This window comes from Ursus arctos, unplaced genomic scaffold, assembly GCF_023065955.2.
Source record: "Ursus arctos isolate Adak ecotype North America unplaced genomic scaffold, UrsArc2.0 scaffold_14, whole genome shotgun sequence".
Classification (NCBI taxonomy): Eukaryota; Metazoa; Chordata; class Mammalia; order Carnivora; family Ursidae; genus Ursus; species Ursus arctos.
The window spans coordinates 33874499-33890408 of record NW_026622808.1 but is presented as its reverse complement, the minus strand read 5'-3'; the positions used below and the strand labels follow the sequence as shown (position 1 = coordinate 33890408).

The 15910-nt window shown below is 37.9% G+C and overlaps 1 protein-coding gene across 1 annotated transcript in view; it reads right to left on the bottom strand.

Moving 5' to 3' along the window:
• Positions 1 to 15910, bottom strand: part of DOCK3 (dedicator of cytokinesis 3) — a 569026-nt gene that overhangs the window by 474603 nt on the left and 78513 nt on the right. The window contains exon 2 of the mRNA XM_057311740.1: positions 11520 to 11603. Within this exon, the coding sequence (XP_057167723.1) occupies positions 11520 to 11603 (84 nt within the window). The remainder of the gene's footprint in view (positions 1 to 11519; positions 11604 to 15910) is intronic.

Here is a 15910-nt window from a genome sequence, read left to right as displayed (position 1 = left end):
TAGAAGGTATATTTGAGCAAACTGTAGCTGAGAACTTCCCTAATCTGGGGAATGAAACAAGTATTCATGTCCTAGAGGCAGAGAGGACCCCTCCCAAGATCAAGGAGAACAGACCAACACCCCAACATGTAAGAGTAAAACTCGCAAACCTTACAACCAAGGAAGCCATCCTGAGAGCAGCTAGGGGGAAGAGTTTTCTTACATATAGAGGGAGGAACATCAGAATAATGTCAGACCTGTCCACAGAGACCTGTCAAGCCAGAAAGAGCTGGCAAGACATATTCAGGGTACTAAATGAGAAGAACATGCAGTCAAGGATACAATATCGAGCAAGGCTGTCATTCAGAATAGATGGAGAGACAAGGAGCTTCCAGGACCAGCAGAAACTGAAAGAATATGTGACCACCAAGCTGGCCCTGTAAGAAATATTAAGGGGGATTCTATAAAAGAAGAAAGACCCCAAGAGTAATATAGACCAGAAATTTACAGATACAATCCATAGAAACAGGGACTGTACAGACAACAGGATGACAATAAATACACATCTTTCAGTAGTAACTCTCAACATGAAAGGCCTAAATGTTCCCATGAAACAGCCCAAGGTTGCAGACTGGATACAAAGACAGGACCCATCCATACGCTGTCTACAAGAGACTCATTTTAAACCTAAAGACAACTCCAGACTGAAAGTGAGGGGATGGAGAACCATTTATCATGCCAGTGGACCTCAAAAGAAAGCTGGGGCAGCAATTCTTATATCAGACAAATTAGAATTTAAACCAAAGACTGAATGAACCATGAGAGACTATGGACTCTGGGAAACAAACTGAGGGGAGGGGAGTGGGAGAATGGGATAGGCTGGTGATGGGTATTAAGGAAGGCACGTATTGCATGGTGCAATGGGTGTTATACGCAAGTAATGAATCACGGAACTTTACATCAAAAACTAGGGATGTACTGTATGGTGACTAACAATATAATAAAAAAATATAAATAAATAAATAAATAAATAAATAAATAAATAAATAAATAAATAAATAAAATAAACCAAAGACTGTAATAAGAGATCCAGAGGGACACTATATCATTCTTAAAGGGTCCATCCAACAAGAAAATCTAACAATTGTAAATATCTATGCCCTCAACATGGGAGCACCTAACTACATAAGCCAGCTGTTAACCAAAATAAAGAATCAGATCAACAATAATACTTGAATAGCAGGATATTTTAACACTCCATTCTCAGGACTGGACAGATCAGCTAAGCAGATCAACAAAGAAACAAGAACGATGAATGACATACTGGACTTCATAGATATAAACAGATATATACAGAGAGATATATACAAACCATTATATAAAACAGGAGAATATTCATTTTTCTCGAATGCATATGTAACTTTCTCCATATCTGACCACATACCGGGTCACAAATCAGGTCTCAGTCAATACCAAAAGACTGAGATTATTCCCTGCATGTTATCAGACCACAATGCCTTGTACTGGAACTCAATCACAAGAAAATACTTGGAAGGAATTCAAACACTTGGAGGTTAAAGAGAATCCTGCTAAAGAATGACTGGTTCAACCAGGAAATTAAAGAAGAACTAAAGCAATGCATGGAAACTAATGAGCACAAAAACACTTCAGTTCAAAACCTATGGGATACTGCAAAGGCGGTCCTAAGAGGGAAATACATAGCCATCAAGCCTCTAGCAGAAAATTTAAAATTCCCAAATGCACAAGCTACCCTTATACCTAAAGGAACTGGAGAAAGAACAGCAAATAAAACCTAAACCAAGCAAGAGAAGAGAAATAATAAAGATCAGAGCAGAGATCAATGAAAAAGAAATGAGAAAAACAGTAGACCAGAACAATGAAACTAGAAGCTGGTTCCTTGAAAGAATTTATAAGACCAATAAACCACTGGCCAAATTATCCAAAAGAAAAGAGAAAGGACCTAAATTAATAAAATCATGAATGAAAGGGGAGAGATCATGACTAAAGCCAAAGAAATAGAAACAACTATTAGAAATTATTACCAGCAACTATATGCCAACAAATTAAGCAACCTGGAGGAAATGGATGTCTTCCTGGAAACTTACAAACTACCAAGACTGAAATAAGAAGAAGTAGACAATCTGAATAGACCAATAACCAGTAACATAACTGAAGCAGTAATCAAAAACCTTCCAAAAAACAGAAGTCCAGGCCAGATGGCTTCCCAGGGGAATTCTACCAAACATTTAAAGAAGAAATAATACCTACTGTACTGAAGCAGTTTCAAAAAATAGAAACAGAAGAAAAACTTCCAAACTCCTTCTATGAGGCCAGCATTACCCTGATCCGAAAACCAGGCAAAGACCCCAACAAAAAGGAGAATTACAGACCAATATCCCTGATGAACGTGGACGGCAAGATACTCAACAAGATCCTAACTACTAGGATCCAACAGTACATTAAAAGGATTCTTCACCATGACCAATGGGTTTTATGCCTGGGATGCAAGGGTGGTTCAACATTCACCAATCAATCAACGTCGTAGAGCACATCAATAAAAGAAAAGACAAGAACCATATGATCCTCTCAACTGATGCAGAAAAAGCACTTGACAAAAATACAACATCCATTCCTGATTAAAACTCTTCAGAGTATAGGGATAGAGGGAACATTCCTCAATATCATAAAAACCATCTATCTATGAAAAACCCACAGCGAATATCATTATCAATGGGGAAAAGTTGAGAGCTTTTCCCTTAAGATCAGGAACATGACAGGGATGCCCTCTCTCACCACTGTTGTTCAACATAGTGCTAGAAGTCCTAGACGCAGCAATCAGACAACAAAAAGAAATAAAAGGCATCCAAATTGGGAAAGAAGTCAAACTCGCCCTCTTCACAGATGACGTGATACTTTATGCAGAAAACCCAAAAGACATCCCCCCCCCCGAATTACTAGAACTCATACAGCAATTCAGCAATGTGGCAGGATACAAAACCAACGCACAGAAATCAGTTGCTTTTCTATACACTAACAATGTAGGTGTAGAAAGAGAAATTAAGGAATCAGTTGCATTCACAATAGCAACAAAAACCGTAAGATATTTAGGAATAAACCTCACCAAAGAGGTAAAGGACCTATACTCTAGAAACTACAGAACACTTGTGAAAGAAACTGAGGAAGATACAAAAAGATGGAAAAACATCCCATGCTCATGGATTGGAAGAATAAACATTGTTAAAATGTCTATGCTGCCCAGAGCAATTTACACTTTTAATGCCATCCCTGTTAAAATACCACTGGCCATTTTCAAAGAGCTGGAACAAACAATCCTAAAATTTGTATGGAACCAGAAAAGACCCCGAATCACCAAGGGAATGATGAGAAAGAAAAACAAAGCTGGGGGCATCATGTTGCCTGACTTCGAGCTATATTACAAGCTGTGATCACCAAGACAGCATGGTACTGGCACAAAAACTGACACATAGACCAATGGGACAGAATAGAGACTCCAGAAATGGACCCTCAACTCTATGGTCAACTAATCTTTGACAAAGCAGGAAACAATATCCAGTGGAAAAAAGACAGTCTCTTCAATAAGTGGTGCTGGGAAAATTGGACAGCTACATATAGAAGAATGAAACTGGACCATTCCCTTACACCATACACAAAGATAAACTCAAAATGGATGAAAGATGTCAATGTGAGACAGGAATCCATCAAAATCCTACAGGAGAACATAGGCAGCAACCTCTTCTACATCGGCCACAGTAACTTCTTTCAAGACATGTCTCCAAAGGCAAGTGAAACAAAAGCAAAAATGAACTTTGGGACTTCACCAAGATAAAGAACTTCTGCACAGCAAAGGAAACAGTCAACAAAACTAAGAGGCGGCCCACGGAATGGGAGAAGACATTTGCAAATGACATTACAGATAAAGGGCTGATAGCCAAGATCTATAAAGAACTTCTCAAACTCAACCTCAGAAAACGAACAACCCAGTCAAAAAATGGGCAGAAGACATGAACAGACACTTCTCCAAAAAAGACATACAAATGGCTAACAGACACATGAAGAAATGCTCAACATCACTAGCCACCAGGGAAATTCAAATCAAAACCACAGTGAGGTACCATCTTACACCAATTAGAATGGCAGAAATTAACAAAACAGGAAACAACAAATGTCGGTGAGGATGTGGAGAAAGGGGAACCCTCTTACACTGTTGGTGGGAATGCAAGCTTGGTACAGCCGCTCTGGAAAACATTATGGAGGTTCCTCAAGATGTTAAAAATAGAGCTACCCTATGACCCAGCAATTGCACTACTAGGTATTTACCCCAAAGATGCAGATGTAGTGAAAAGAAGGGACACGTGCACCCCAACGTTCATAGCAGCAATGTCCACAACAGCCAAACTGTGGAAAGAGCTGAGATGTCCTTCAACAGAAGAACGGATAAAGAAGATGTGGTCCGTATATACAATGGAATATTACTCAGCCATCAGAAAGGATGAATACCCACCATTTGCATCGACATGGATGGAACTGGAGGGGATTATGCTAAGTGAAGTAAGTCAAGCAGAGAAAGACAATTATCATATGGTTTCACTCATATGTGGAACATAAGCAATAGCATGGAGGATCATAAGAGAAGGAAGGGAAAAATGAAGGAGGGGGTAATCAGAGGGGGAGACGAACCATGAGAGACTATGGTCTCCGGGAAACAAACTGAGGGTTTCAGAGGGGAGGGGGTGGGGGGGTGAGTTAGCGTGGTGATGGGTATTAAGGAGGGCACATATTGCATGGAGCACTGGGTGTTATACACAAACAATGAATCATGGAACACTACATCAAAAACTATGATGTACTATACAGCGGCTAACTGAACATAATAAAAAAACAATAAAATAAAAAATTAACATTTAAAAAAAATTTTTAAGTGAAAAGAATTCTTTAAGTTATGAACTTAGAAGTTAAACTGCTAAATCACATGATAAGCACATCTTACATCACAAGACAGTCACATGTGTAAGCATTCCCATTGAAACATATCTGGGCCAACATTTGGATACATCAGACATTCTAGTCTTCTCAAACTAATATGTGTGGACTTGTTCGTCACTCTGATTATACCCTGCTATACTGTGCTGATAAGACTGAGCATTTCTGTGAGGTCCCTAGTCATATTTTTGTTCATTTTTCTATTCACCTGTTATTAATTTTTATTGGTTTTTAAGAGTTCTTTTATATTATCTATATCATTTACATCTCAAAAAAACTTTCCAGTCTGTACGTTGGCTTTTGTCCTTTCTTTTAACATTAATCCATTTCATTGATGCATAATTTACATACAGTGACATGCACAGATTGTGAACATACCATTCTATAAGCTTTGAGAAGTGTAACACCCACATAACCTAGATTTCACCAAGACATAGAACTCTTCAATCATCCTGAAAGTTCCTTCATGCCTCTTTCCAGTCAATACTCTCCCAGGCAACCACTATGTTGTCTTCTATCATCACAGATTTGTAGTATTATTTATTCCTGAATTTCATATAAGTTGAATCATACAGAATGTAATCTTTCATATCTGGCGCTTTTTCTCAACATATTTTTTAGATGCAACCATGTTGTTGCATCTCTGCACTTTTCATAAAATTTTTTGACATTTTTCAAAGAACTGGAACAAACAGCCCTTAAATTTGTGTGGAACCAGTAATCAGAAGGGGGAATGAAGCATGAGAGACTATGGACTCTGAGAAACAAACCGAGGGCTTCAGAGGGGAGGGGTGGGGGAATGGGGTAGGCTGGTGATGGGTAGTAAGGAGGGCATGTATTGCATGGTGCACTGGGTGTTATACACAACTAAGAATCATCGAACTTTACAACAAAAACCAGGGATGTACTGTATGGTGACTAACATAATATAAGAAAAAAATATTATTATAAAGAAAAATTTTGTGTGAACCATAAAAGGCCCCGAATCACCAAGAATGGTTGAAAAGGAAAAACAAAGCTGGGGGCATCACGATGCCAGGTTTCAAGCTATACTACAAAGCTGTGATCACAAAGACAGCATGGTACTGGCACAAAAACAGACACACAGACCAATGGAACAGAATAGAGAATCCAGAAATGGACCTCGGCTCTTTGGGCAACTAATCTTTGACAAAGCAAGAAAAAACATCCGGTGAGAAAAAGACAGTCTCTTCAATAAATGGTGCTAGGAAAATTGGACAGCTACACGCAAAAGAATGAAACTTGACCACTCTCTCACACCATACACAAAAATAAACTCCAAATGGATGAAAGACCTCGATGTGAGACAGGAATCCATCAAAATCCTAGAGGAGAGCATAGGCAGCAACCTCTTTGACATCGGCCACAGCAACTTTTTTCATGACACATCTCCAAAGGCAAGAGAAACAAAAGAAAAAATGAACTTGTGAGACTTCATCAAGGTAAAAAGCTTCTGCACAGCCAAGGAAACAGTCAAAAAAACTAAGGGGCAGTCCACGGAATGGGAGAAGATATTTGGAAATGACACTACGGATAAAAGATTAGTATCCAAGATCTGCAAAGAACTTCGCAAACTCAATACACGAGAAACAAATGAACAAATCAAAAAATGGGCAGAAGATATGAACAGATACTTTTCCAATGAAGACATACAAATGGCTAACAGACACATGAAAAAATGTTCAACATCATTAGCCATCAGGAAATTCAAATCAAAACCACACTGAGATACCACCTTACGCCAGTTAGAATGGCAAAAATAGACAAGGCAAGAAACAACAATTGTTGGAGAGGATGTGGAGAAAGGGGATCCCTCCTACATTGTTGGTGGGAATGCAAGTTGGTACAGCCACTCTGGAAAACAGTGTGGCGGTCCTTTAAAAAGTTAAAAATTGAGCTACCTATGATCCAGCCATTGCACTACTGGGTGTTTACCCCAAAGACACAGATGTAGTGAAAAGAAGGGCCATATGCACCCCAATGTTCATAGCAGCAATGTCCACAATAGCTAAATCATGGAAGGAGCCGAGATGCCCTTCAACAGATGACTGGATTAAGAAGATGTGGTCCATATATACAATGGAATATTACTCAGCTATCAGAAAGAACGAATTCTCAACATTTGCTGCAACATGGACGGCACTGGAGGAGATAATGCTAAGTGAAATAAGTAAAGCAGAGAAAGACAATTATCATATGATTTCTCTCATCTATGGAACAAAAGAACTAGGATGATCGGTAGGGGAAGAAAGGGATAAAGAAAGGGGGGGTAATCAGAAGGGGGAATGAAACATGAGAGACTATGGACTATGAGAAAAAAACTGAGGGCCTCAGAGGGGAGGTGGGGGGGGAATGGGATAGACCGGTGATGGGTAGTAAGGAGGGCACGTATTGCATGGTGCACTGGGTGTTATACGCAACTAATAAATCATCGAACTTTACATCGGATACCGGAGATGTACTGTATGGTGACTAACATAATATAATAAAAAATCATGAAATAAAAAAAAAACAAGATGTGGTCCATATATACAATGGAATATTACTCAGTCATCAAAAAGAACGATTTCTCCACATTTGCTGCAACATGGACGGGACTGGAGGAGATAATGCTAAGCGAAATAAATCAAGCAGAGAAAGACAATTATCATATGGTCTCACTCATTTATGGAACATAAGAAGTAGGAAAACCGGTAGGAGAAGAAAGGGAAGAAGAAAGGGGGGGTAAACAGAAGGGGAATGAACCATGAGAGACTATGGACTCTGGGAAACAAACAGGGCTTCAGAGGGGAGGGGGTAGGGGAATGGGATAGGCTGGTGATGGGTATTAAGGAGGGCACGTATTGCATGGTGCACTGGGTGTTATACGCAAGTAATGAATCGTGGAACTTAACATCAAAAACTAGGGATGTACTGTATGGTGACTAACATAATATAATAAATATTATAATAAAAAAAATTTTACCAAGACCTTTTATTTTTTAAATTTTTTATTGATATGTAACTCTCATAAGTGTACAAATCATTAGTCTACAGCTAGGTAAATTTTCAAATAATATACAACTGTATGCCCACCACTCAGGTAAGTAAAATTTAGCAGCATCCCAAATGCCACTTGTCTCTTCCAATCATTAACATGCACACACCTTAAACTGAATATGATACAGAAAGGAAAATGGATTGTTACTACACACAACAATATCACAGATACAATCTTAGCAAAAGAACCCAGAAGAGTGGTTATCTAACCACTATTCTGATAAATATCACCAGCTATTAGTTTTACCTGATTCGGTACTTTATGTACATGGGACCATAACAGCATGAACCCTTATATCTGATTTCTGTCAAGAGTGTATATGTGATATTCATCTGTATTGTTGTATGTAATAATTCATTCACTTTTCCTTTCTGTGTCACATTCAATTGTATGAATATACCATAACTTATTTACCCATTTTAACTGTTAGTGAACGTGTGGGGGTTTTTTGCATGATTATGAGTAAAGCTATTACTGACATCTTATACATGTATTTTGCTGTTGGATTTATACCTATGAGTAGATTTGCCGGATCATCAGATATGTGTACATTCAACTTTACTTAATAGTTCCAAATACTTTTCCAAACTGGTTATCCCACTTCCTCTCCCACCAGCAGCGTATGAAAGTAACAGTTGTTCTGCATCTTTACCGGCCCTTGGTATTGCCAGTGTTTTGAATTTTAGTCATTCCAGTGGCAGTGTATCTCACTGTGGTTTTAATTTGTATTTCCCTGCTGAATGAAATTAAACACCTTTCCAAATGTTTATGAGCCACTGGAATATACATTTTGTAAGCAGCCTCATCAAGCCTTCTGCTAATTTTTCTATCAGAATATATTATTTTTGATTTGTAGTAGCTCTTTATACTCTAAATACAAGTCCTTTGTCAAACATCTCTCTCACTCTGTGACTTGCCTTTTTTCTCTCCTTAATGATGTCTTCGGAAGAACAGATCTTCATTTTAATAAAGTACAACTTACCAATCTTTTCCTTTATGGTTAGTGTTTTGTCTACCCCAAGGTCAAGAAGACTCTCTGCCTACCCCAAGGTCAAGAAGAATATTTTCCTGTACTTCCTTCAAGGCACATTGTGATTTTACATTTCACATTTAGGTAGCATTCAGCTGGAATTGTGTTTGGGGCAAATGCTATGAGGTAGAGATCAAAATTCACTGCTTTCATTATTGACACAATACCATTTATTGAATAGACTATCATTCTTTATTCCAGGTGGCCCAGTATCACCTCTTGCAATGGATGTCATTTCCCCAGTGCACTGCAATTTTCACCTTTTTCATATATCACTGGACTATATACACGATGATCAGTTTCTGGACCCTCTATTCTGTTTCATTATTCTATCTTTGCCCCAAAACTACAATGTCTTGATTTATAATAAATCTTCATATCTAGTAGCATAAATCTTCCACTTTATTGCCTTCTTCATGATTGTCTTGGCTATTTGTAACCTTTTGCATTTTCATATAAATGTTGGAATCAGCTGTTCAATAACCATACAGAAAAAAAAAGAAAGAAAGAAAAACCTGATGGATTTTTATTGGGATTGCATTAAACCAAGATCAATTTGGGAAGAACTAACATCTCAAGAGAGTGAGTCTTTCAATCTATAAACATGGTATATCTTTCCATTTATTTAGATTTTCCTTAATTTCTATCAACAATGTTTTTGTAGTTTTTAATGTAGATGTCTTAAATTTTTTATCAGATTTACTTCTAGGCATTTATTGTTTGTGATACTATATAAATAGCATTGTTTCTTTAATTCATTTTCTAGTTCTTAGTTGCAAATACATACAAAATAATATATATTTAAAATATTGATATTGTAGCCATCATATCTTTAAGTTCCCATATTTATTCCCAGTATTTTTTTTACAGAATCTATTGGATGTTCTACATACACAAATTATATCATGTACAAATGATAGTTTCAATCTTATCTTTCCATTCTTTATGTATTTTATTTTCCTTACCACACTAGCTAGTACTGCCAGTATAATGTTCAATACACATGATGATAGCAGGTCTCCCTATCTCATTTTTAGATCTCAGTGGGAAATCTTTCAATATTTCACAATTGGATAATGATACTTGTTGTAAGCTTTTTAGTAGACATCCTTTACCAGTTTAAGAAAATTCTCTTCTATTATTTTGCTAAGAGTTTTATCATGAAGGGGTACTGATTTATATTTCTGTTTTAAGAAAATTTTGAATGAGTGCTGCACTAGAGCTCCCTTTCTAGAAAAGTGCACTCCCAAATTTACATAATTCCTGGGTCATGGTAGGTTACACTTACTTTCATAACCATCTTAAGAGTAGGAAACTGGATCAGAGCTCCATTTACATGGCATTGTCTCCATGCCCACATAGCAACATTTCCATTCTGTTATATAATTTGAGATGGCTTTTAGTCCTGCCGAACTGCCAGCTTAGGCTGCCCAGGTTCTCACCTATGGTATCAATTTTGCTTTTGTCAGTACCTCATTTTATGTGATTTCTCCCTAACTTTATTTTTCCCATATATCTTGTTGATCTGAGTGCATGATTTTTTAAAAAGGTTTACTTATTTATTTTAGAGACAGAGAGAGAGCAAGGGGGAGGGGCGAAGGGAGAGGAAGAGAGAATCTTAAGCAGATTCTGCACTGAGCCTAGAGCCCAACACAGGGCTTGATTCCACAACCCTGAGATCACAACCTGAGCTGAAACCAAGAGTCGAATGCTTAACCAACTGCACCACCCAGGAGCCCCAAGTGCATGATTTTGCAAAATGTTATATTTTTCAATAATGCATGAATGTTACAGCAGAAATACCCATATACATCACAGAGGCAGCTAGTAGTCAAGCCAAACTTCATTTGAGCATATTTACTGCCTTGTTTTAATTATAACTGATCACATCCAGCCAATCAAACAGAAACATACAAATGAACTAATTAATTACAATTCTATTCTATTCAAATGCAGCTAAGTATGGGTAGAAGATTATCTATTTGATTGTAAAATCAAAATTAATCATTTAACATAGTGTGTAAAAATTACATTCTTTTTTTTTTAATGATTTTTTATTATATTATGTTAGTCGCCATACAGTACATCCCCGGTTTCTGATGTAAGGCTCGATGATTCATTAGTTGCATATAACACCCAGTGCAGTATGCAATACGTGCCCTCCTTACTACCCATCACCGGTCTATCCCATAAAAATTACATTCTGAGGGCAAACAATGAGTTCTTTAATTGTTGCTATTAGGTTAGAGCCAAAATAACCCATATATTTATGATAAATATAAATCAGGAAGGATTTTATAACAATATATCATAATGTGGTTAATTATGCTTTCAAAATGATTGCTTATAATCTACTGCTACAAAATAAATGTATATTATACTACCCAAAATCATCAGTATTTGTGTACTGTATAGGTCCATACTTACCTTCACATTTTTCAAGAATCTGGACCGTTTCTCCTATTTCTAAGACCAACCCTTGAGGGACAGATCCTCGAAAGCTGCATATCACTAGGAAAACAAAAATAAACACATCAATTAGTATTTTTAAATACTGAAACAAGAACAGTGTCACTGAAATTAAGGACTAAATTTTCTTAAATATAAACTCTCCCTTCTTCACTAATTCATCTTGCAAATATGTAAGCCACTTTCAACTTAATCTATATTTTGAGTAGTAATATAAAGTAGCTCAGTATATTGAAGTACATTTTGGCAAAATTACTATTCTTGAGTAGTATGAGTATGAAAATGCTTCTGTAAACAGAGTTTCTCTTTTCCTCAGCATGACTTGTGTTCACCTGCCCCTTTTGGGAAAACATGTTTCAATTATTTAAGAAGAAATTACCACTGGAGGCTTCTTATCTAATATAAATAGACAATTTTATAAAGAATCACCAATTAAATATGATTATACTTTGAGAAACAAAGTCCCCATAATAAAAATGTGAACAAAATCCATGAAATAAAAATCAAATGTACAACAGTCATACAAATGGCTATAATACCAATCAGAATTCCATATTTATTGCAACATTATAATAGCCAAGATATGGAAGCAACCCAACTGTCAATCTATAGATGGATAAAGAAGAGGTAGTGTGTATGTATATATATGCATGTATATATACGTAGTGGGTCTGTATATATACGTACACATAATGGAATATTATTCAACCATAAAAAAGAATGAAATCTTGCCATTTGCAACAATATGGATGGATCTAAAGGGTATAATGCTAAGTGAAATAAGTCAGTCAAGAAAGATAAATACCATATGATCTCAAGCATATGTGGAATATTTTTATTTAATAATATATTAATATATTATGTTAGTTACCATACACTACATCCCTAGTTTCTGATGTAAAGTTCCATGATTTATTACTTACGTGTAACACCCAGTGCACCATGAAGTACATGCCCTCCTTAATACCTATCACCAGCCTATCCCGTTCCCCTACCCCCTACCCTCTGAAGCCCTCAGTTTGTTTCTCAGAGTCCGTAGTCTCTCATGCTTCATTCCCCCTTCTGCTTATCCCCCCTTTCTTCTTCCCTTTCTTTTCCTACCGGTCTTCCTACTTCTTATGTTCCATAAATGAGTGAGACCATATGATAACTGTCTTTCTCTGCTTGACTTATTTCGCTTAGCATTATCTCCTCCAGTCCCGTCCATGTTGCAGCAAATGGAGAAATCGTTCTTTTTGATGACTGAGTAATATTCCATTGTATATATGGACCACATCTTCTTAACCCAGTCATCTGTTGGAAGGGCATCTTGGCTCCTTCCATGATTTAGCTATTGTGGACAAGGCTGCTATGAACATTCCGGTGCATATGGCCCTTCTCTTCACTACGTCTGTATCTTTGGGGTAAATACTCAGTAGTGCAATGGCTGGATCATAGGGTAGCTCAATTTTTAACTTTTTAAGGGACCTCCACACTGTTTTCCAGAGTGGCTGTGCCAACTTGCATTCTCACCAACAATGTAGGAGGGATCCCCTTTCTCCACATCCTCTCCAACATTTGTTGTTTCCTGCCTTATCAATTTTTGCCATTCTAATTGGCATAAGGTGGTATCTTAATGTGGTTTTGATTTGAATTTCCCTGATGGCTAATGATTTTGAACATTTTTTCATGTGTCTCTTAGCCATTTGTATGTCTTCATTGGAAAAGTGTCTGTTCATATCTTCTGCCCATTTTTTTGATTTGTTTATTTGTTTCTTGTGTATTGAGTTTGAGAAGTTCTTTGTAGATCTTGGAGAAGATATTTGCAAATGACACTACAGATAAAAGACTGGTATCATATGTGGAATTTAAAAAACAAAACAAAAAAAGAAAAAAAAAGAAAAAAAATAACAGCCTTAAAAATAGAGAACTGGGGGGCGCCTGGGTGGCACAGTCATTAAGCATCTGCCTTTGGCTCAGGGCGTGATCCCAGAGTCCTGGGATCAAACCCGCATCAGGCTCCTCTGCTGGAAGCCTGCTTCTTTCTCTCCCACTCCCCCTGTTTGTGTTCCCTCTCTCGCTGGCTGTCTCTGTCAAGTAAATAAATAAAATCTTTTAAAAAAAATAGAGAACTGGTGTTGCCAGAGGGGAGGAGGTGGGTACGGGGATGGGTGACATAGGAGAAGGCAATTAAGAGTACACTTATCGTGATGAGCACTGAGTAATGTACAGAATAGTTAAATCAGTATACTGTGCAACTAAAAATGTAACACTGTATGTTATCATACTGGAATTAAGTTTTTTAAAATTTAACCCCATGTCTTTTTTTTTTTTAGGAAAATGATAATTTGATTTCAAAATTTATATAAGAATACAAAGAAACAGGGGCGCCTGGGTGGCTCAGTCGTTAAGCGTCTGCCTTTGGTTTAGGGCGTGATCCCAGGGTCCTGTGATCGAGCCCCGCATCGGGCTTCTCCACTGGGAGCCTGCTTCTTCCTCTCCCACTCCCCCTGCTTGTGTTCCCTCTCTCGCTGGCTGTCTCTCTCTCTCTGTCAAATAAATAAATAAAATCTTTATTTAAAAAAAGGATACAAAGAAATAAGAATAGCCTTGTCAATCTTAAAGGATTTCTACTACCATATATCAAGTCTTATAATCTAAAATCAGTTCTTTGAATGGCTGGTATAAAAAAGACAAGAAATAAGTGTTGGTGAAGATGTGGAGAAAAGGGAACTCTCATGCACTGCTGATTTGAATGTAAATTGGTGCAACCACTATAGAAAATAGTATGGAGGGCGCCTGGGTAGCGCAGTCGTTAGGCGGCTGCCTTTGGCTCAGGGCGTGATCCTGGCATTCCGGGATCGAGTCCCACATCGGGCTCCTCCGCTGGGAGCCTGCTTCTTCCTCTCCTGCTCCCCCTGCTTGTGTTCCCTCTCTCGCTGGCTGTCTCTCTGTCACATAAATAAATAAAATATTAAAAAAAAAAAAGAAAAGAAAAAGAAAATAGTATGGAGGCTCCTTAAAAATCTAAAAATAGGACAAAGGACTCATTACTCACAGGGCAGGAAGCAGGATGAATATCAGCGAACCGGATTAAGTTTGAATCTCCCCTCCCTCCCCTACCCCGCTGATCTGGAGTTGTTAGAGGGAGAGAAAGATCATGTCCAGGAATAATAGTCCAGGAAGAATGTAAAATTTTCAAAATATAGGTTTATATAACCCTCCACCTCTTTCGTCCTGATCATTACCCGGTTGGTGGCCAAGAGGAGATGAACACTTTCTGGTGATGACTGCATTAGGTGACCAAACTGCTTTACCAAGGTGTGTGAACCAGGAGGAGGTGAGGGAAGTAGAGTCAGAAATCATTTTGAGAAATGGCAGAGGAGTAGGGGACCCCTTTTTCAGCCGGTCCCCTGAGTCAAGCTGGATAGGTACCAGACCAGCCTGAACATCCACGGAATCAGCCTGAGACGCAGGAAGATACATCTGGATCTCTACAAATGAACATCGCCAGCGCATATTCTAGAAACTATAAATCACTCTTGAAAGACATTGAGGAAAACATAAAAAGATGGAAAAATATTCCATGCTCATGGATCGGAAGAATTAACATACTTAAAATGTCCATACTACCCAGAGCAATCTACACTTTCAATGCTATCCCAATCAAAATACCGAGGACATTTTTCAAAGACCTGGAACAAATAGTCCTTAAATTTGTATGGAATCAGAAAAGGCCCCGAATTGCCAAGGAACTGTTGAAAAGGAAAAACAAAGCTGGGGGCATCACAAGGCCGACATTCGAGCTGTACTACAAAGCTGTGATCACAAAGACAGCATGGTACTGGCACAAAAACAGACACACAGACCAATGGAACAGAATAGAAAACCCAGAAATGGACCCTCGGCTCTTTGGGCAACTAATCTTTGATAAAGCAGGAAAAAACATACAGTAGAAAAAAGACAGTCTCTTCAGTAAATGCTGCTGGGAAAATTGGACAGCTACATGCAAAAGAATGAAACTTGACCAATCTCTCACACCATACACAAAAATAAACTCTAAATGGATGAAAGAACTCGATGTGAGACAGGAATCCATCAAAATTCTAGAGGAGAACATAGGCAGCAACCTCTACGACATCGGCCAAAGCAACCATTTTCATGACACATCTCCAAAGGCAAGAGAAACAAAAGATAAAATGAACTTATGGGACTTCATCAAAATAAAAAGCTTCTGCACAGCCAAGGAAACAGTAAAAAAACTAAGAGGCAGCTCACGGAATGGGAGAAGATAGTTGCAAATGACACTACAGATAAAAGAGTGGTATCCAAGATCTACAAAGAACTTCTCAAACTCAATACACAAGAAA